The 20,646-nt window shown below is 45.7% G+C and overlaps 1 protein-coding gene across 1 annotated transcript in view; it reads left to right on the forward strand.

Annotated features, from left to right (window-relative positions):
- The first annotated feature begins 15,012 nt into the window (after positions 1-15,012).
- LOC116463321 (membrane protein FAM174B) overlaps positions 15,013-20,646 on the forward strand; it is a 37,470-nt gene continuing 31,836 nt past the window's right edge. Inside the window, exon 1 of the mRNA XM_032146370.2 lies at positions 15,013-15,478. Coding sequence (XP_032002261.1) covers positions 15,129-15,478 — 350 coding nt within the window. The 5' untranslated portion in view covers positions 15,013-15,128. The remainder of the gene's footprint in view (positions 15,479-20,646) is intronic.

A 20,646-nucleotide genomic window follows, 5' to 3' on the forward strand; every position in this document is an offset into this window, starting at 1 on the left:
ATTAAGAGGTAAAGAGCCACAACCCAGTGTCCTAAGGCAGAAGTTCTCAACCAGCTGCCTATTAGAATCACCAGGGGAGCCCTTTAAACGTGCTGATTCATGGATCCATCAAGGAAGATTTGAATTAATTGGCCTGGAGTTGAGCATCAGTGTTTGTAAGGTCCTCCAGGGGATTCTAATGTGTAACCAAGGTGGCTGATCACTGTCCTAAGGGAAGGCTTCTCTGTGGTATAATTACATTTAAGGTCACCTGTATTAATTTGTTTAATGGGGAGAAGGGAACAAACCCTTATTGAATGCACTGTGCTAACTCTTTTAAAAAAAGTGAATATAAATAGCAGCTAACATTTATTGAAAGCTTTTTATATGTCTGGCATTGTGTTAACCACTTTACACGCATTTAATCTTTACAATATTGCGACGAAATGGATATTATCTTCATTTTGCAAATGAAGAAACAGAGGCTGAGACCAAGAAATTTGCCTTCAATCATTCAGTAACAAACAAATAGATATATACATGAAAATAATAACTTGCCTAAGGTCATACAGCGAGGGGATGGGATCTGAACCATGGCCTTTAGTTCCTTCACTGCCTCCACACTATCTCAATAATGTGTTCAGCACCTATTTATTGAGTATGGGCCATATAAGTGCCTGACACCAGGTTGGGTGTTGGGGACACGAAGATGATCAAAGTTAAGCTTTCTGCTGCCTCCAATCTTATCAGAAAGACAGCTAACTCCAAAACAATGTGATCTGTGCTATTAGAGTTGCCCTTGTTTGCCCCGGACTCTCCTAGTTTTAGCGCTGAAAGCCCCACATTCTGGGCAACTTCTTCATTCCTGCCTGGACTGGGACAGCTGGTCCACCTTAACTGTCCTAGAGGAATGTGTGTGGGCAGGGGTGAGTTTGTATGGGGTGGTGGTGATTTGTGCAGAAGAGATTAGGAAAATCTTCACAAAGGAGCTTATGTCGTATTTGTAGAATGATTAGGAAGAGTTCTTTAAGCAAAAAATGGAGAGGAGAGGGTTAAGGAAGAGCATTCCTGGTAGAAGAAGCATGGAACAATTTAGGCAAAGGCTTGGATGGAAGGAGTTTAGTAAAGTTAGAGTTTGGGGTGCTGGGAGGTAAGGGTAGATGAAGCTAGGAGTTTGGTGAATTTAGAGTTTGGGGTGCTGGGAGGTGGGGGTTGTTGAAGCTGGGAGTGGGGAACCTGGGATCATACTAAGGAATTAAGACTCTACTGGAAGAGTTAAAACCCCATAAGGTTTTCAGCAAGGGAGTATTATGCTTGATTTTGCATTTGGACATATCACTCTGATTACGATAGTAGGGTGGTCATGCTCCTGAAGAGAGGAGCCTGGAGTCTTGGAGAACGGTTGGAAGGATGTTATAATACAGGTGACACACGAGGACAGGAAAGAATAACAGTAAGAAACATAATATGTAATGTTTATTGATGACTTAATATGTAGCAGTTATGCTAAGTTCTTCACGTGTGCTATCTCATTTAATCCTAATGGTAAGTGAGCTGCTATCTTTATGCCCATATTACAGGTGAGGAAATTGAGACTTTAAGGTTAGTTGAGTGTAAGTTACACTGAGAGTAAATGGCAAAGCCGAGATTCCAGCTCTTGCCTTCTGACTTTAAATATGTGCACTCAACTCCTGTTGCTTGCTATAAACTACGGCAGTAGGTACTTACCCATTCAGTCCAGCAACATTTATTGAGCACTTACTGTGTGCCAGATACATTTCTCATTGATGAAGAAATAGCAATGAACAAAACAGACACAACTCCTGATCTGATGGACATTGTGTGTGTGTGTGTGTGTGTGTTGAGAGACATATAAACAAACAAGTTACACTAACTTACTCGTGGTTGGATTTGGACTGTTTGTAGGAGAGAAGAGGAAGGACTTAGTAATGGGGGGATTGTAGGGGGACCTCTAGGTTTCTGGCTCCATCATGTGCAATGTGGTGGCCAGCAGAGCCTGGGAGCTCTGGAGGTAGGCAGGTTTTGGGGAACGATGAGGAATCTTGTGTGGGACATGCTGGGTGCCTGAGAATCCAGGGAGAGGGGCCAGAGTGAGAAAAGAACTCAGCAGGAAGCCCTGGGGACTGAGTTAAAAGGGAGAGGAGCCAGCTCCCGAGAGAGGGGACAGAGAGGTGAGAGAGAGGATGGAAAACTGGAGACCTCCATGGCAGGAAGCCCCGGCATCATCAAATGCCACTTAGAGGTTCAGGGAGGGTGAAGGGGAGACACACAAAGTTGTAGGCTCACCCCTCCCCTTCCCCCTCCCCCTCCCCTCCCCTCCCCTCCCCTCCCCTTCCTTCCTTCCTTCCTTCCTTCCTTCCTTCCTTCCTTCCTTCCTTCCTTCCTTCCTTCCTTCCTTCCTCTCTCCTCTTCCTCTCTTTCTCTCTCTCTCCCTCTCTCCCTCTTCTTTTCTCTTTTCCTTTTCCTTTTCTTTTCTTTTCCTTTTCTCTTTCTCAATGAGAAACCAGAATGGGAACTACCTACTGGAGGGTGAAGCTACAGGAGGAAGCAGAGGTAATGCGTGAAGCAGAGCCTCAGAGGCGGGTTGAACTCAGGGCCGACGTGTGGGGGCTGGTCTCGAACAGGAGGAGGGTGTATCCCTGAGGCTGGAGGGGAGTGAGAAAAAAAATGGTCAGGAACGCAGAGCAGCGCCTCTCAGGAAGTGGCTGCCAACGTCACTTGTGAGGTGGAAATGTCCAAAGTGGGTCTAGGATGCATCAACACAGGGGTGAAGGTTTGGGCTCCACACCGTGGGGAACAGGAGAAACAGCCATCCACCTGGGGCCATCCCCAAACTGACCTTTTCTGTGTCCCTATCCCTCAGAGGCCCGAGCTCTGCCTGGGAATTAAAACACAAATTCCTGCCAATGTGAGGTCTAACTCCACCGTCACGGAGAGGCTGACGACGCCAGCTGTGGGAATTGCAGCAGGGACAGGTATGGAGAGGATGTTTCTGGACATGGGGGTGACTGTCACTTGGAGCTGCAGGCAGAGGCAACAGCTGGTGTGTTTTCCCGAGCAGGTTGGGGGATGGCTCACAATCAATATTTACTTTACAAACAGCCATCCGGAGGGTGAACCGCCCTGCCTGTCACCCTCAGCTTTTCTGGGGAAAGATGTCTGTGGCCTGCTTAGTTCTGCCCTGCTGGTCTTCGCCTCTCGATCCAAAGCAACTTTGATGTGTATGGGAAAAGTACTGCGCTGTGAAAGGGACTGTGGACAGATGGTCCACCTGAGCTCAAAGGTGGGGTCCCTCCACGTATGCACCTCAGGACTTTCCATCCTGTTGGAATCTCCTAAGAAGTTGCTCCATGGGTGGCACTCTCTGAGCAGCACGATTGGCGGGGAGGGCTCTGTCAGCAATATTTTGTCGTCACTGGCGTCTGCAGGCTCTCCTAGGGGACACTTGAGAAACTTTCATAGAAATATTTCTCTTTGGCAACAGCTCGCTGTTTCCATGGTTTGACGATCCTAGCCAGCTATAAAGTAGGCCAGCACAGGAAAGGCCGGCCCTGGGGACACAGGCTGCAGGGCACACTCATTTCCAACCCTGGGGCAAGTCAGGTAACCTCATTAGGTCTCCATTTCCTAATCTTCAGAATGGAACAACAGTGTGAGCCTGAGTAGCCTTCTGGTGTTGTGAGAATGAGGATTAAAGAACTGTGCAAATTTTTGAGTTCTTTTGGTGAATAATTGAGAACTGTGCAAATTTTTTAGTTCTTTTGGTGAATGATTGTGAAGTCTTTTGGAGGACATAATTCAGAAACAAATGAAATAATAAAGCAGACCTTAAATGTACTGATGTTAATTTTGCATAGGTCCAGTAACCTTTTCTTTGCTACGCTTAGCAATCTACTAATTTAAAAAGATACTGACAGAACATTTTTAACCTATTTTTTTAACCAGCAATAAGTTTACATAGTTCAATATTCCAAATGCATGAAGGGATACAGTTACTATTCCTTTTCCTGCCCCTGTTCCAGCCATCCAGAGTTCCCCTGCCTAGGTAGGGTGACCAACTGGTCCTGCTTTGTCTAAGACTTTCTGTTTTAGCTCTGAAATGTCCTCATCCCAGGAGACTCCTGAAACCCCAGCAGACTGGGATGGTTGGTCACCCTCTGCCATAGGCAACCAACATTATGAGTTTGTCGTGTGTCCTTCTGAAGACATTTTGACAACAGCAATGTTAGTATTAAAAAAAATCCTTGTAGGTAAAGAAATAAAATGTCTTTCTCATAAAACACTAATGCATGAGGCTGGGCATGGTGGCTCATGCCTGTAATCCTAGCACTTTAGGAGGCTGAGGTGAGTGGATCACCTGAGGTCAGGAGTTTGAGACTAGCCTGGCCAACATGGTGAAACCTCGTCTTTACTAAAAATACAACAATTAGTCGGGCATGGTTGCGGGTGCCTGTAGTCCCAGCTACTTGGGAGGCTGAAGCAGGAGAATCGCTTGAACCCGGGAGAAGGAGGCTGCAGTGAGCCGAGATCACACCACTGCACTCCAGCCTGGGTGACAGAGCAAGACTCCGTCCCAAATACAAACAAACAACAAAACCAAACTAATGCATGATATCAAGGGGATAAGGGAGCCCACAATAACATGGAGGCCCAAAGCTTATCATCAAACATAGTTGTTTTTCCTGTAATTGTTCTTATGATTGTAATTTCCAGCTCCAGAATTGCTATCCTTCTGCAAAGGAAAACTCCCTGTCAGTCTTGGGAAAAAGACTCCTGTAAACGTTAACAATCTGTGGCCCCATTTCTCATAGCCGTGGTTGACCATGGACTCCATTATCTGTTTGTTTATAATTTATTTTTGTGGAGTTAAAAAAAGCATTTGTGTACTTGGGATTTGGATTTCATAAGTATGCTTATTTGGCAAGTGATCTTTTAGGCTTCCCTGTGCAAATGTAACTGATTTGGGAAAGCCCCATTTCAGAGAAAGCATAACACAGCCCTTATCACGTGTGAACTGAGAAAGACATCGGAAAGCCTTTTCCAGGCTAAAAATAGACCTAGAACGAGGTGTATTTTAGCTTCGGGACTTTCACAAACTTTCTGGCAAACTAGCACTTTATTGTTTTATGTATAAGGGGCTGACGTTCCTTTTAAATGTTCTAGCTTCAGGCTATCTTACTTTTGTGCAAAAAAGGATGAATTATTTATAAAAAGAGGCAAAAATATCACATGATAATACCCTCGTTTCTGGCGGGGAGTAAAATGAGCTGCAGCTGGTGCTGTGTCAGCTCCACGGGCGAGGTGCAGAGAGCCAGCGGAGGATGGGCTTGATCCTCTGATCCCTTGAGAGGGGCTGATATCTGAGATTCGGCCTGTCCCCCTCCAGGAGGGAGGGAGAGACCTTTAATTCGCATTCTCTCACTCATCACTCATTTTCTCTCTCTCTGTCTCATCACTCATTTTCTCTCTCTCTCTCTCTCTCTTTTTCTGTCTCCCTCCCTCTAGCAAACTTGGGAAGGCAAAGTGTGGAGATCTTTTATAAGCTCAAGTGTGTGCAGAAGCTGGTTTTATGGAATTATTTGTATACACTAATTCTGTCAGCCTCAGTTTCTTCATCTGTGACAGGAGGTGATAACTGTATTTTCTCCTTAGGCCTGACGTAAAGTGCCTGATGCTAAGTCAATGCTCAATAAGTATTAGCTAGTATTCAAGCTTGCCTGCCTGCTCAGAGACACAGAGGGGCGGAGCGAGCGTGTGGGCTGAGGAAGGACTGGAGAATATAAAGGCAAGGGGCTGCATTACCTGAGGGTAGAGAGGTCAGCTGAGCTGACCAGTTCTTCCTGGTTTGTCTAGGACTAACCTGGTTTTAAAAACAGAGTCCTGCATCCTTGGAAATCTCTCAGACCCAGGCCAACCAGAGGGTTGGCCGCTGTCCTGAGTTAGGTTAGGATGAATTGTCCCTCGTTTATTCTCCCTCTCGTCTCAACTGAATGCTGAGTTACTGTACCAGGGTTCCATCATGTGTGTGCACAGGCAGGGGCAGGAGAGCCACCTGACACACCCTGTGTCACTCTGCCTGACTCTGGCCACCCCACCTGTCTGTGTTGTGGCACAGTATTGTAACAGAACTGCCAGGCCCAGGGTTCCCCTGCCTACTCTGCCTTCCACCCAGTGGGGTTGTGCGGAGCCTCCTAGCAGGCCCAGGAAAGGTGGGAGGAAATTGTGCAAAGACTTAAGACATGAGGGAAATCCAATTCCTTTTATTATGTGGATGATAACAACTGTGTGTAAAGGAGTCTGTCTGAGAAGTGGATTTGATCATGACATTTCACTAGTACTTGGGGCCTGCGTTTTACACGAATGCTTGCGGCCTGCACGCAGGAGGTTTCACTGGGGTTCCAGAGGGTTCTCCCGCTACTCAGCTCTACTTTTCCAAACGTACTCTCTGATATTCCCAGCACCGTGGAGCAAGACGGGGTATTTCTAATGGAGCAATGCCTCACTGTCTTTGGAGACAACCCCAGACTCGATTAGGAGTTGGAAAGACTGAGCTCAGGGTGTGTGCCCTGGTGCTGGTGTGGCCCCAGACACTGTAGGACCCCTCAGGCCTTCATTTCCTTGCATGTCAACCGGGGAGGCTATGATGGGGTACACAGGGTTGCTGTGAGGACTAATGAGACGCATGTGAGGCGAGTGTGGCACACAGTGGGCATGCAAGAAACACGAGTTCTTGCATCTGAACGTCTCTAGCAATGATTGTGGAATATACTCAGGACGGATCCTCTACTTCTCATCCTTTTCTCTTGGGTCTGGAAATTTTATTTACTAGTGATTAGCTCAACAGTCAACATGTCTTGTCTGCAAATCAGAATGGCCGTGCTTAAGGCTAGAGGCCACATGCAGTATATTTAGTCCTTTCCCGAAAGTGCCCAGCCTGTAACGGGCGCAAAAGATGTCTGTTGCTGTGGGAAGAAACCTTCCAGATGACGAGTGCTGCTGACGTCTAGGAAGAAGTGAAAGATGGGCTGGCACACTCTGTGGGTTTGCTTGCTGGGTTTCTGGCTGAGTCGTCTTGGACTTCCCCTCCACTCCTTTGCTGTGGGTCCCCCTCAGGTAGATGTGTAGTCAGCAGCTTCTCCAAATTGGAATAGAAATAACTCTCCAAGGGCTGAAGGGGATCTCCTTACCAGGCCAAACCTTTCTTCCACTGCCCACACACGTGCGACTCTCTCAAGTCCCTAAATTGACAAGCCTCTGTTTCTTCCTCTGTAAAATAGGGATGCTAATGCCTATTTCCCATAGGGTTGAAAGGTATGTGTGATTATGTCTGCAAAGCTCAATGCATGGTGGACATTGTTATCTGGAATTTCCTTACCCCTCTTCAGTCTACCCTTAAAAATTGTTTTCACTACACTGTGTTGGCAGTATGGGGTGCAGCAGGAAGAGAGAGTCTGCCTCTCACATTCTCCTTACGCATGCTCCAGAGTTTGATCTCTGGTCATCTTTGTAAACCCTTTGCCTCAGGGTATGTTAAAAACAAAGGTGAGTCATGTCATATTCATTTTAGAAAATAACATAGTTAAGATTAATATATGTACTGCATGTAAGAAAACTGCAAAATTAGTACATATTTATTACAGAGCCTAGAGTCTATTGCAGTAAAGTCTGATGCAGTAAAGACAACACAAATGCCCCATGATCACACATCTAGGGATAATTGCTGTTAACATATTGGTATATTTCCGGGGCTGGGCACTGTGGCTCATGCCTGTAATCCCAGCACTTTGGGGGACCTGAGTGGGCGGATCACTTGAGCCTAGGAATTAGAGACCAGCCTGGCCAACATGGTGAAACCCCGTCTCTACTAAAAATACAAAAAATTAGCCAACTGTGGTGGTGCGTGCCTGTAATCTCAGCTACTTGGGAGGCCGAGGCACGAGGATGGCTTGAACCTGGGAGGTGGAGGTAGCAATGAGCCACGATCAGCCACTGCACTCCAGCCTGGGCGACAGTGAGAGACTCCTTCTCAAACCAAACCAAACCAAACCATGTTGGTGTATTTTCTTCCAATATATTTTCTTGTGTCCTGTTTTAAGTCAGCTGCTAGTCACGGAGAATGGAGAATGTCTGTCTTCCAAACAGGTTACTTCACTGAGACCTATTTCCTCTGGGCTACATATGTATAAAACAGCAAACAGGTGAGAGGTGTCCAAAGGGTGTTCCTGCTCTGAATTCCAAGGTGGTTTAGACGTTATTAACTCAGGGATCTGGTTTTGCTCCATAGCTGTTGTCTCCTGGAGGTGTCCCAGGCAGGGCATCAGAAACTCCCTCCCTCAGATATTGGTGAACCTTGAAGGTTGGAAAAGTGATTTACAGTTAAATGTTTTCTGCCATTTCAATGATCCTTCTTCATTGCTCTGATATTTTATTAATAATTAACATTTGCTGAGCACTTACCATTTTTTAGATATTTTGCTAAGCATGTTCCAAGTATTAACTTATTTGGTCCTTGAACTACTCTCATGAGATAGGTCCTCTTATTCGCCCTATTTTACAGATGAGGAAACTGAGGCATAAGGAGGTTTAAACAAGATCACACAGTTAGTGGTGTACTGGAATTAAATGACTTGTATTTATTGTGCATATAAAAATATATATGTGCATATACGAATGTAAATACAGTATATAGAAAATATGTATAAATTTCTCTCTTCTACCTATATGCCTATCACCTCTCTGTCGTTTATCTCTATCTATCTATATTTATATCTCTCTCATCAATATCTACCCACCTTGGCTGGGCGTGGTGGCTCATCCCTGTAATCCCAGCACATTGGGAGGCCAAGACAAGAGGATCACTTGAGCCCAGGAGTTCAAGACCAGCCTGGGCAACACAGCGAGACCCTGTCTTGTATTTATTTATTTATTTTTAAAAAACTATCTACTTACTTTTTTGATCTAATTATTTCTGAAGAATTTTCATCTGTGTTTGAAGTGGCCGTTTACTAGTTTTGGCTTTGGCTCCCCGCGTCCAGATGTCCTTATCGTGGTGGACTCCCCAGTGCTGTGATCCTTGGTGGAGGAGGACCCCCCACTTCCCGTTTGGAAGATGAAGAGGGTGGGACGTGCCCTCTCCCCTTCTTGGACAGTGCCACATGACTGGGGTAGCCAATCGGATGCTGCATTTTAGGACTTTTAATTTCAAGCCAGTGATGCAATTCACAGGCAGTTAAAGAGACACTCTTCCAGCCCCGGTGCCGTGGCTGACGCTTGTAATCCCAGCGCTTTGGGAGGCCCAGGCGGACAGATCACTTGAGGTCAGGAGTTTGAGACCAGTCTGGCCAACATGGTGAAACCCTCTCTCTACCAAAAAATACAAAAATTGGCCAGGAGTGGTGGCACGTGCCTATAGTCCCAGCTACTCAGGAAGCTGATCTGAGGTGGGAGAATCGCTTGAACCTGGGAGGCAGAGGTTGCAGTGAGCCGAGATCCGAGATCATGCAACCGCACTCCAGCCTGGACAACAGAGTGAGTGAGACCTTGTCTCAAAAAAAAAAAAAAAAAAAAAAAAAAAAAAAAATAAATAAATAAATAAAATTCACTCTTTCAGCCATGGTCACAGCAGTGGCATCTACTGTCTGGTGGTAAAGGCAGTGGTGATGGTGGAGCCTGCGAGACATCTGCTGGACAGTGCTCTTTCCTAACCAGATCCTTCCTGGGTCTGATTTGGGCTTTGATTCTACAAATCCAGACAGACTCAGTTCCTTGTTTCTTGCTTGTTGGAATGCGCATTGCAGCCTATTCAGTATCCATGTCTTCCCCTTCCTTGTTCCTAACAAAACCTTTTCTTTAATTTTGCTGGGTGGGGGGTGTCCCAACCCTAGTTCCAAGGCAGGTCTAATCCAATCAGGGCATGATAATCCCCTGGCTTTAACTCAAGATGGACCGATCAGACTGAGAGGAGGGTTTATGTTCCATAGTTGGAAAAAGTATTTTCCTCTCTCACCTGCTATATGTGAGCAAGAAAGCATTCCACCCTGATTGTCACTCCAGCTATCCTTGTGGATCTTGTGACCAGGTGGCCACCCTTCTAAGGTTGAAGTCAATGCTGCGGCCAGCAGTGGAGAGATGGAAAGATCCAGGACCTTTGACATCATGCACATAGCTGAATCAACCAATCCTAAACCTCTCCTCCCAGGCGCTTCCTTTATGTGCAAGAAGAGATTTCATTTTTATTTTTTATTTTTGGTACAATGTGATTTTAAAAAACATTTTATGTAAATAATTTAAAAATATTATGGGTACATCATATTCGTGTATATATTCATGGGGTACATGTGATGTTCTGATCACATGTGTAATCACATCAGAGTAATTAGGGTGAAATGTCCTTTTTTATGTAAGTCAGTTCAAGCGAGTTTTCTGTTTCTTATAGCAGAAAATATCCTAATTGGTTTGCTTGTTTGGTTTGGTTTTGTTTCCCTAAGCCTGTTTCTCTGAAGTCAGCATTTCTTTTTTTTTTTTTTTTTTTGAGACGGAGTCTCGCTCTGTCACCCAGGCTGGAGTGCAGTGGCCTGATCTCGGCTCACTACAAGCTCCGCCTCCCGGGTTCACGTCATTCTCCTGCCTCAGCCTCTCCGAGTAGCTGGGACTACAGGCGTCTGCCACCACGCCCGGCTAATTTTTTGTATTTTTAGTAGAGACGGGGTTTCACCGTGGTCTCGATCTCCTGACCTCATGATCCTCCTGCCTCGGCCTCCCAAAGTGCTAGGATTGATTACAAGCATGAGCCACCGCACCTGGCCTGAAGTCAGCATTTCTTAGATAACTTTTTGGTCTCAGGAATCCTTTCCATTCTAAGAAATATTGAGGACCTCGAAGAGCTTTTCTTTATTTTGTTTTATATCAATATACATATTGATATTTGCTGCATTATAAATTAAAATGAAGTCTAAAATATTTAAAAACAAAAATAACACATTAACATGTTAACATCAATAAGATATTTTTTGGCTGGGTGCAGTGGCTCATGCCTGTAACCCCAGTGCTTTGGGGGGCTGAGGCCAAAGGGTGGCTTAAGGCCAGGAATCCAAGACCAGCCTGGGCAAGACTCTGTCTCTACCAAAAAAGAATGAAAGATATTTTAATGAAAAATAACTAATTTTCTAAAACAAAAATATTAGAGAAGAGCATGCCTTTCTTTAACATTTTTTTGCAAATCTCTCTAATGTCTGGCTTAGTAGAAAATAGCTGGATTCTCATATCTGCTTTTGCATTCAATCTGTTGCAATTTGTTTTGGTTGAAGAACATGAAGAAAATCCAGCCTCACCTAGATATTTAGTCGGAAAAGGGAGGAACATTTTAGTAGCCTTTTCAGGTAGTTGTGGAGATTCTTTGATACTATACCAAAATTTGCAGGTTGTAGTTTCTTAAAGATTATTTGCAATGTGGAATATGAAATGAATATTTTATATTTCATTTCATCAGAATCTATTGGTCTGTCTTATACTTTGAGTGGATCGTTTACTCAGAAATGATTTTGTAACACTGTGCATTGGCCATTTGGAAAAATTTATGCAGATCTTTCAAATTTTGATATGTTTCATTGCATAATATAAAAAACCCATACTTTAAAATATCACCACCAAGATCATCAGAAAAATTTTGAAGCATTGGGAAGCTGTCAAGCTCATAGCAAAAACATCCTAATTGACAAGTTTTCTTAAAAATTCTAATTTTCACCTGAAGGCTTGTATTTTATCATTGGCTACAATACTGGCAGTGGGTGTCCTTGAAATGACAGCCTCATTTTGATCATTTTTGAGAAAATGCCTGCCAAAGACCAAGTGTAAAGTTTGTCAGTCACTCTCTTGATTAAAGATGGTGTTCCGTGAAAAAAGTGGCTAGTTCAGTTTGCAACTCTAGGAATTGTAAACATGCTTTTTCTTGAGTCAATCATTATGCATAAATGTACAGCAGAAGTGATTTATTCCTATGTCCCATTTCATCATGTATAATATTAAAATGATCTCAAGGTCAAGATTTAATAATTTAATGGCTACCTCAAGGGCATTCTAAAGTGAAACTGATTATTTTTTTCCCTATAGTGTATAGTTGTGAAGAATACAATGACTATGAATATTGTTTACCTCGATTTGTGCTAAGGCACCATCAGTTTTCCTCACTGTTGCTTTTGCACTATTAGTGCAAATGTCAACATAGTGAAAAAGACACATAACATCTTATTATCATTATTGAATTAGTTTTCACTTTGAAGATTCCCTGAAAGGGTCTCAGAGACCCCAGGAGTCCACAAATCCCACGGTTAGAACTTCTGCTTTAGCTTACAGTCAATTCTGGAAGCAACATGACATGCTTCCAATAATCTCCCCTTCTCTGAAATCAACCAGATTTGGTTTTGTTGCCCGTTTACCATGTTAAAAATGTCATTGTTTATGGTTATTTGAATTAAAATGTTTTTAAGGAACTCTAATTGAGGGCAATTTTTAAGTAAGCAAATGATTAGAAGGAAAGATTCTAAAGTTTCACTTTATGAAAAAAGTCTAACATTTATGCTTTCTACATTCTTGATGTTAACATTAAATAGTCAAGCATTGTTTAATGACTGATGTAGACCATCAGTCCACAAATTGTGGCAAAATAAGGAAAACAGCACTAATATTTTCTCTGTTCTATGGAAGCTCCCAGTGGCCTTGAGCTGGGTACTATTTGTCCCTACCTCACATTGATTTTTTTTTTTTTTTGAGATGGAGTTTTGCTTTTGTTGCCCAGATTGGAGTGCAATGGCGCAATCTCAGCTCACCGCAAACTCTGCCTCCCGGGTTCAAGCGATTCTCCTGCCCCAGCCTCCCGAATAGCATGCACCACCACACCCAGCTAATTTTGTATTTTTAGTAGAGATGGGGGTTTCACCATGTTGGTCAGGCTGGTCTCGAACTCCTGACCTCAGGTGATCCACTCACCTTGGCCTCCCAAAGTGCTGGGATTACAGGCATAGCCACCATGCCCAGCCTATTTCAGATATTAAAAACCTGATATTCAGTGGTTAAATACTTGGCCAAGGCCATTCAGTGGTCAAACCTTTCATCCTGGCTAAGAGGCTCAAAGCCCAGGACCTCTTTGCTGTATCGTGCAGGAATTTCTGATAAGTACAAAAATAAGAGGCTGTGATGGCTGAGGTTTATGCCTTGGAGAACAGTTCTCCAAAATCATGGAATCAGAGGTGTTTCTTTAAAAACTTTCTTTTATATATTCTATCATACTGATATGATGTTGACTGTCTACTAATGCAACATTTTTAACATACCAGAAGGTGATATTTCAGAGTTAGAAGAGACCTAAATCATGTGATCTATCCATATCTCTTATCACTGGGGCGTATTTAACATGGAATGCATATTTAACATGCATTTCAGAAGTACCTTCTGGATGATGACTTCTGATAATCTGATTGTTGTCCATCCCCCCAAATCAAAATGAATTACACTGTATGTGGCAGGCAGCTTCTAGGATGGCCCCAGTGATCCCTGCTTCCTGATATTCATACCATTGTGTAATTCCTTCTCCTTGAGTGTGGATGAAACCTGTGACTTGCTTCCAACCAATAGAATATGACAAAGGTGTGAGAATGTCACTTCTGTGATGAGGTTTCATAAGAGAGTGACTTCTGTCTTGCTAGGTGACTCTTTCTATTGCTATCTTGACTTGCACACTTTGATGAAGCAAGTTGCTATGTTGGAAGGGCCCCATGCTAAGGAACTGAGGGCAGCCTCTGGCCAACTGCCCCAGGGGAACTGAGGCCCCAGTCCAACAGCCAGTGCAGGGCTGAATCTGGCCAAAAAATGCTGATTGAGCTTGGAAGCAGATCCTTCCCCAGTTGAGCCTTCAGAGGAGACCCCAGCCCCAGCCGACACCTTGATTGCACCTTTGGGAGAGGCCCTGAAGCAGAGAACCCAGGTAACCTATGGTCAATTTCCTGACCCACAGACTGAGATACTAAATGCACGTTCTTTTAAGCTGCTAGGTTTTAGGGCAATTTGTTATGCTGCAATAGACAACTAATACAATGTACCATATTTGTCTCTTTTTCCAGCAGGACCAGAAGTGGGCCGTTTAAGGTCCCTGGGACCTTGTCATGTGTGTTTAACTGTTTACCCACCACTGAAAAGCTTCCTGCCAGGACCCATATGCAGTGTAAAAGGGGAACCCTGAAGCTCTGGGAATGGCTCCTAGTACTTCAGGAAGGGGCTCTGTGCCCCCATCAATTCCCACCTTTGGGCCTCCCACTAGAACCTCCTTAATTGTCTTTCTCCACCTAAGCATCATTTAGCTTACAAACCAGAGGCAACAAGCCAATTATTCCCTGGAGAAACTTCAGCCAGGCAGGGGGGCATTAACCACACCAACTGGTGTTCCACAACAAAGGTATGAGAGGCAGAGATTCACCTCCCAGTCCGGTTCATAAGCAGAGGCGCATGAAATAAGAAACTCCTTTTGACAAAGAGAGAAATTAGCGGAGATACTGAAACTATGCGTTGCATAGGACATCAGGTAATCACTTCACTGTCGGCTTCAGTTTTTGATCTGCCAAGATGGGAGTCTACTTCTGGGTCTCATAGTCTTTGATTCTTAGTCTGACACAATCTGGGTTGCTGTGAGCTGGCTCTTTGGGTGCTAAGTCAACTATCAAATGTGGATAACAGAATACCTGTCTTCAAAGGGGGTTGTAGAATTAAATGAAATAAATAAAACACGTGAAATGTGCAGCACAGGGCCAGCCCAAGCGCCATCGTGGCAGTTGCTGCTTCACCGCGGGGTCTCAAGTCCCGAGGAATTGGGGTCGCGGGCGGGCGGAGCGCAGCCGGGACCCAGGCCGGGTGGCCTGCCCCGCCCACGTGGGGCCGCGGCCCGTCGAATGACTCCTTGCAACGTGTTGGTGGTGGTGGCGGCGGCGGTGGCGCGGGCTCTTCCGGGCGCCGCAGCTTCCTGCCAAGCACCGCGCAGCCGCCTCCGCCGCAGGATCCCCCGGTGCAGGCCTGCGTGCTGGTGCGGATCCTGGGGCTCAGCCACGCGCGCCCTGCCTGATCCTGTGCCGACCCACCGCACTATGCGCGCCGTGCCGCCGCCAGCCCCGCTCCTGCCGCTGCTGCTGCTCGCGCTCCTGGCCGCTCCCGCCGCCCGCGCCAGCAGAGCCGAGTCCATCTCCGCGCCGCGGCCCGAACCCGAGCGTGAGTCGCGGCCACCGCCCGGCCCGGGGCCCGGGAACACCACCCGGATTGGGTCTGGGGCGGTGGGCGACAGCGGCAGTGGCAGCGGCAGCTCCAACAGCAGCGGCGACGCCTTGGTGACCCGCATTTCCACCCTCCTCCGCGACCTACCCACCCTCAAGGCGGCCGTGATCGTGGCGTTCGCCTTTACCACCCTCCTCATCGCCTGCCTGCTGCTGCGCGTCTTCAGGTGGGCCCTCCCGCCCTCTTCCTTCTCCCGCCAGCCGACAGGGCGGCATCGCCAAGCTGCTGTCGCCGCGCGCCCGCCCCACCTGCACGCACAGGTGCCCTGGTGCGCCCCAGCCAGCCGTGTGCCTCCTGCCCTGCCCGGGAGGGTGGGTGGGGGGCCGGGGTGTGCTCGTCTGGATTTTCCTGGTACATGTTTTAGGAATTTTCTTTCCTCTCTTTAACTATATATATAAAATAAATATTTGGTTCCATTTGTTGGCTTTCTGCTAATGCTGAACGCTAACAATAGCGCTCTGAATTCTGACAGCGTTTCCCATAATTTATTTTTATAATCATTTTCACAGATGAGGAAAACATTTTCAGAGGCAAAATGGCTCATCTAAGTAAACTCAGTGATGGAGGTAGGACTTGAACCCAGGCCTGTCTAAGTTTAATCTCGCCACTCCTTCTTCCTACTACCATCTCCGTCACGCCCCACCTACTTTTTACTCTTTTTTTTTTTTTTTTTTTTTTTTTTTACTACTGAAAGAAGCAGTTTCTAGAGTGGGGGGTAGTAGAGTTGCCTCCAGAATTACGCTGGAGGAGTGCTTTGCACCACGGGTTGGAGCTGGGCTTCAGGATTCTAGGCGACCCTTGGTGGCCTCCCTGATTTTCTGTTAGTGGGGGACACAGATGGCTTTCCTAGGCTCCTGCCTAGGTTGCGCTAGATGAACATTCACAGGGGCATGAGGGATCTTGGAGAGCCCTTTGTAGGTTGCTCACGTTCAGGGATAAAGTGTCTGGTAAATTAGGAACGACGTCCCAGGTCCTTGATCCCTGTCCCTCCTGGTGGACAGGGCTAAGAGGAATGCAAGGACATTTCCTTTAATGCCTGGGAAATCCTGTTTTTGCAGGAAATGAACCAAACCTGTCCTGTTACTGAGGCCCGCCCGCCTGGAAGTCTGGGTGTGTGTGTCAGCTGTTCACTGCTGCCTTCCTCTGCTTCCAAGCCTACACACTGTGCTTTGGTGTTTGATCAGCTGTGGAAGGTTGGGCTTCAGGGCTTGCTCTCCTGGGTAGCATTTTCAGTGCAACAGCAGAAACCAGACCAGGAAAAGGTAGAGTTGGGAGCTATCTATGTATTGAGCTTTGCTGTCAGTTGTGTGTGACTTTGGGTCCAGGTGTTTCCTTCTATGTCTGTAGGATTAGATGCCAGTGGTCTGAGAAAATGGAGAAAGGGGAAATGTGGTCCCACGCTCACCCCACCATTCCCTGCCTTGTCTGAGGCCACATCGTTCCTCACTCTGCTGGTCTCCTTGATGTTCTCTGGGTTGAAATGCTCCTGTCTTCTTCCCACTCTACCCACTAGCCTCAATCCCCTGTTTACAAACTCTAGCAGCTCCCTGTGGCCACTACCTAGGCATTGCCATACCTGGGTGTGTAATTCAGGGCCCTTGCAAGCTGGCCCCCGTCCACAATGCAGACATCAACCAGCGCTTCTGAGCCTAGTCCCTTGTCACTTGCTCCTTATGCTCTGTGGTTTCCCGCTTCTAGCCTAATTCTTGCCCCTATGTTCTACAAGTGCGTGCAGCCACCAGCTCCCATCCTCCTTCCTCTGTATAGTTTTCCTGGACATTTGAATGAGGCTGTCACTATTTTCTGACCTCCTCATCCCTAATCTGTGCATCCTTCAGTCCAACCGTGCCATGCTGGCTTCTGCGCTCAGCAGAGAGCCCTGGAGGTTGGGAAGTCCAGTTCATCTTCGTGTCTCCATGCCCGATGCGGGCCTGCCATTCAGCAGAGGTGCCATTGTCATTTACGGACTTCCTGATTGTTCAGTTGGAGTGAAGGTTAATGCCTAGAGCAAGTCTGAGTCTGGAGGTTTGAAACATTTAGCTCAAAATAGGCTATGGAGTCCACAAGGCTGTGTATTTTTTTTAGAAGGTATTTGAACAATTTTGCTAGTCTGCTGTTTATTACTCAGGAGTAGGGGAGAAAAGAAGGCAGCATGCACCCAGATGTGAGGGATGCGAGCCTCATGTTGGAGTGGGTAAGCCAGCACTCTAGCCTGGAAGAGATGGGTCTTTAGTGGCTTGGGTGTGGAGTGTTGAAAGAAGTTTATGACTTCATAGGAGAAGGTGGTTATGGACGTGATCTGTGTCTCTTCCCAGGAAGGCAATCTTGTTAGGGTGAGTTTTCAAGTGGACAGCTGCCACCCCAGATTCTGATCTAGAGAGGAGTTTGTAATATTTTACAGCTTAGAAGGGCCCTGATGGCGCACAGTCCCCATGTGTTTCTTTGCAGATGAGAAAGTTGCATCCCAGGAAGTAGAATAAGTCGTTGCTAGATTCTAGAACACTCTGCAAGTCAGTGTAGCCAAGGCAGGGGCAGCACCTCATCTATGCTATTCAGCCTTTCTCCTGTCCCACGCTCCCCTGTAGCCTTGGTCAGTCAGCTCACCAAATGCCTGTCCTTCCTTTCTCCCTCTGCAACTCCTTAGCCTGCAGGCACTGAGTCCTGGAAATTCCACCACCTGAGTCTCCAAGAGACTGTCTCACCTCTGCCCACACCACCTTCCCCGGGGAAGCTTCGCCACCTGCCACTGTTTCTACCTTGTCGCTCCTGAATTGCAATAGTGTCTCTTAAGCCGGGGTTCCTGCCTCCAACCTTGTCCCTCTCCAGTCTGTCCTCCCTCGTCTGCAGGAATGCCTGTATCATCCTTCTTCTACCCCTCCCTGCCAATTCTCCCTGCATACAAACTCCTTAATGTGTGGGCAAGGCTGACTCTTCAGATCAGGGTGCTGCCTCCCTCTTGAGCCCCCATCTCGGCTCTGCTCAGTGCACCTCCTGCTTTGCTGGACTTCCAGGGGTTCTCCGGAGGCACTGCGTGGCCTGAGCATCTTGTCCCATTCTAACCCCCTGCCTGGAGTCCCCTCTGTCACTAAGACTGCATGGTCAGTTCGGTGCTGTTTGACCTCATTGCCGTTGCCTCCTCTGAGAAGCCTCTGCAGCTAGGGCCCCTCTGTGCTTCCAAAGCACACTCGATTTTTGAATTCCCTCTTCAGAGTCAAGTGCCGCCGAACTTCTTCTGAGCAAGACTAGGCATTAATCTGTGTTTCCCTAATACCTAATGTGGTTCCAGGCACAAGCTGGCATTTAATAAAGATATTTTTAGCAAAAGAATGTTGAGCTCTCAAGGATTTTACATTGCTGATGTCTCTCAAAATGTGCTAGACTAGCTGCATGACTGATGCTGGATACCTGCGAGGTAGGAATTTGTACAACGTAGATAAAGGAGAGTGTAGTAAGTATGATTGCTTATAAAATGGAAGCAGTCACCTTACCAGACAACAGAAAAAAATTGGATCCAAGGAAATTAGAAGCAAAGAATGTGTGTTTTAATGAAAAAGATGTATACTTTTAATCAAGCAATTCCATTCTTAAAGTATGTACATTTTCCACTGCACTAAATATTCTTTGCTTCTAATGTTAATAATTAGAAGAGAAAGCCAAGATGCAAGTGCAATGATATTCAGAGAAGCTCTGTTTGATAGTGAAAAGGTTTAAATAATCCAAGTGTCCAACAACTGGGCATTGGTTAAGCAACTCATGGTAATCTTTGTGGCAGAATACTGTGCAGCTGTTAAAATGATAACATTGAGATAATACTTGCTATATATTTTTGAGTATGAAACAGGTCACAAAGTGGCATGTATAGTATCAGTTAAGTAAATTATAAACATGTATATATGAATGTGCGAATAAATCTGTGTGCCTGTGCGTGTGGATGATTATCGTATTTTTTTTTATTATTCACGATGTGTTTCTGCATAGTTTGAATTCTTTTACAATCCAGAAGCATGTAGTTATGATGTGTGTATGCTGGGTATCCCTGTGTGTATACTCAGCTCCTGGCTGCATTCTTGGATGTGTCTTTCTGAGGACCAGTATTGACAGCATCTGGGGTGTACACCTGGGAGTGGGGCTTCTGGATCCTAGGGGGTGCTCATTCTTGATTTCCTTGAGCAGGCGCCAGTGTAGGTTTCCATCTGCAGAGCCTGAGGGTTCTCAGATTCTCACATCATATCCAACACTTAGTATTATCTTACTTTCTAATGCTTTCCAATCTGATGGGTATAATTTGGTATTCATTAATTTGTTTTGTATTTCTTCATTTTCTGCCAAAGTTGAGCCTCTGTCTCTTCCAAATGTTCTCCTTAATCAATCTGATTTCCCCATCTTGTAGAATCATGTCCACCTTTTTAAATGTATTTCATCATTAAGGCAAACCATTTTTAGACAGGAGACAAAAATCAGAAGAAGGGAAAGCTGGCTGGAGACCGAGTGCCCTCTGGTGGGTACCTTCACATGTGTGAGAGTAGTCCTACAGGTACCTGGTGTGGGGGACCCCCTGGGTCTGCTGCTTGGCAGGTTTATGGGAGCTGAAAGGGAATCAGCAAAAGAGGCTGTCTCTAGGAAGTAGAGAGGTGTGATTGCTCCTAATTTTTTGATATTGGGAAACATCTGGTGATGTTGCATGGATTCAAGATAATACACATAAGCGAAGGACTGCTGGTATCAGTACCTTTTGCCCCCTACATTCACTCAGAACACTTTATTGTCTGAGTTCTGGAAGGAATCTGACTTTACGCTCTGGTGTCTCATGAGCAGAGCAGGGGCAAGTCAGGAAAACCCTGCCACCTCGAAACCACAACGTTCCTTTCATCCTGGGGATCCTTTCCCAGTCTTGGAGAGTCTCCGAACTCCACGGTGCAGGCTCCATTTCTCCTAGATCTTTGTTGGCTGCATGCCCAGCCACTTCTTACTTCAAAATCTCTGTAAAATCCTCTTATCTGAAAGCAGGGTTCTTTTTGGTGCTTCCCAAGGGATCGGGAGGTTGAATTCTAAGCAGTCTGACATTGCCCAGCTGTCAGTGGGAACGGTGCACACTGCCATGCCCTGAAGACATTGGAACCACAGATGCTTAGTTAATTTTACTAAGCCAGGTCTTTGAAAAGGAACGAGAACTTTCCTACTTATCTTGTATTTCCTAAATTTTCTATTGTGTGTGTATTTACATTTGTAATAAGAAAAGTTATTTAAAAGAAAATGTAAAAGCTTAATACTTTTAGCATTTAGGGAAAGTTACCATTAAAAATTTTTTTTTGTCATTGCTTATTATTTCATAGT

Source organism: Hylobates moloch, unplaced genomic scaffold, assembly GCF_009828535.3.
Source record: "Hylobates moloch isolate HMO894 unplaced genomic scaffold, HMol_V3 SCAFFOLD_33, whole genome shotgun sequence".
Lineage (NCBI taxonomy): Eukaryota > Metazoa > Chordata > Mammalia > Primates > Hylobatidae > Hylobates > Hylobates moloch.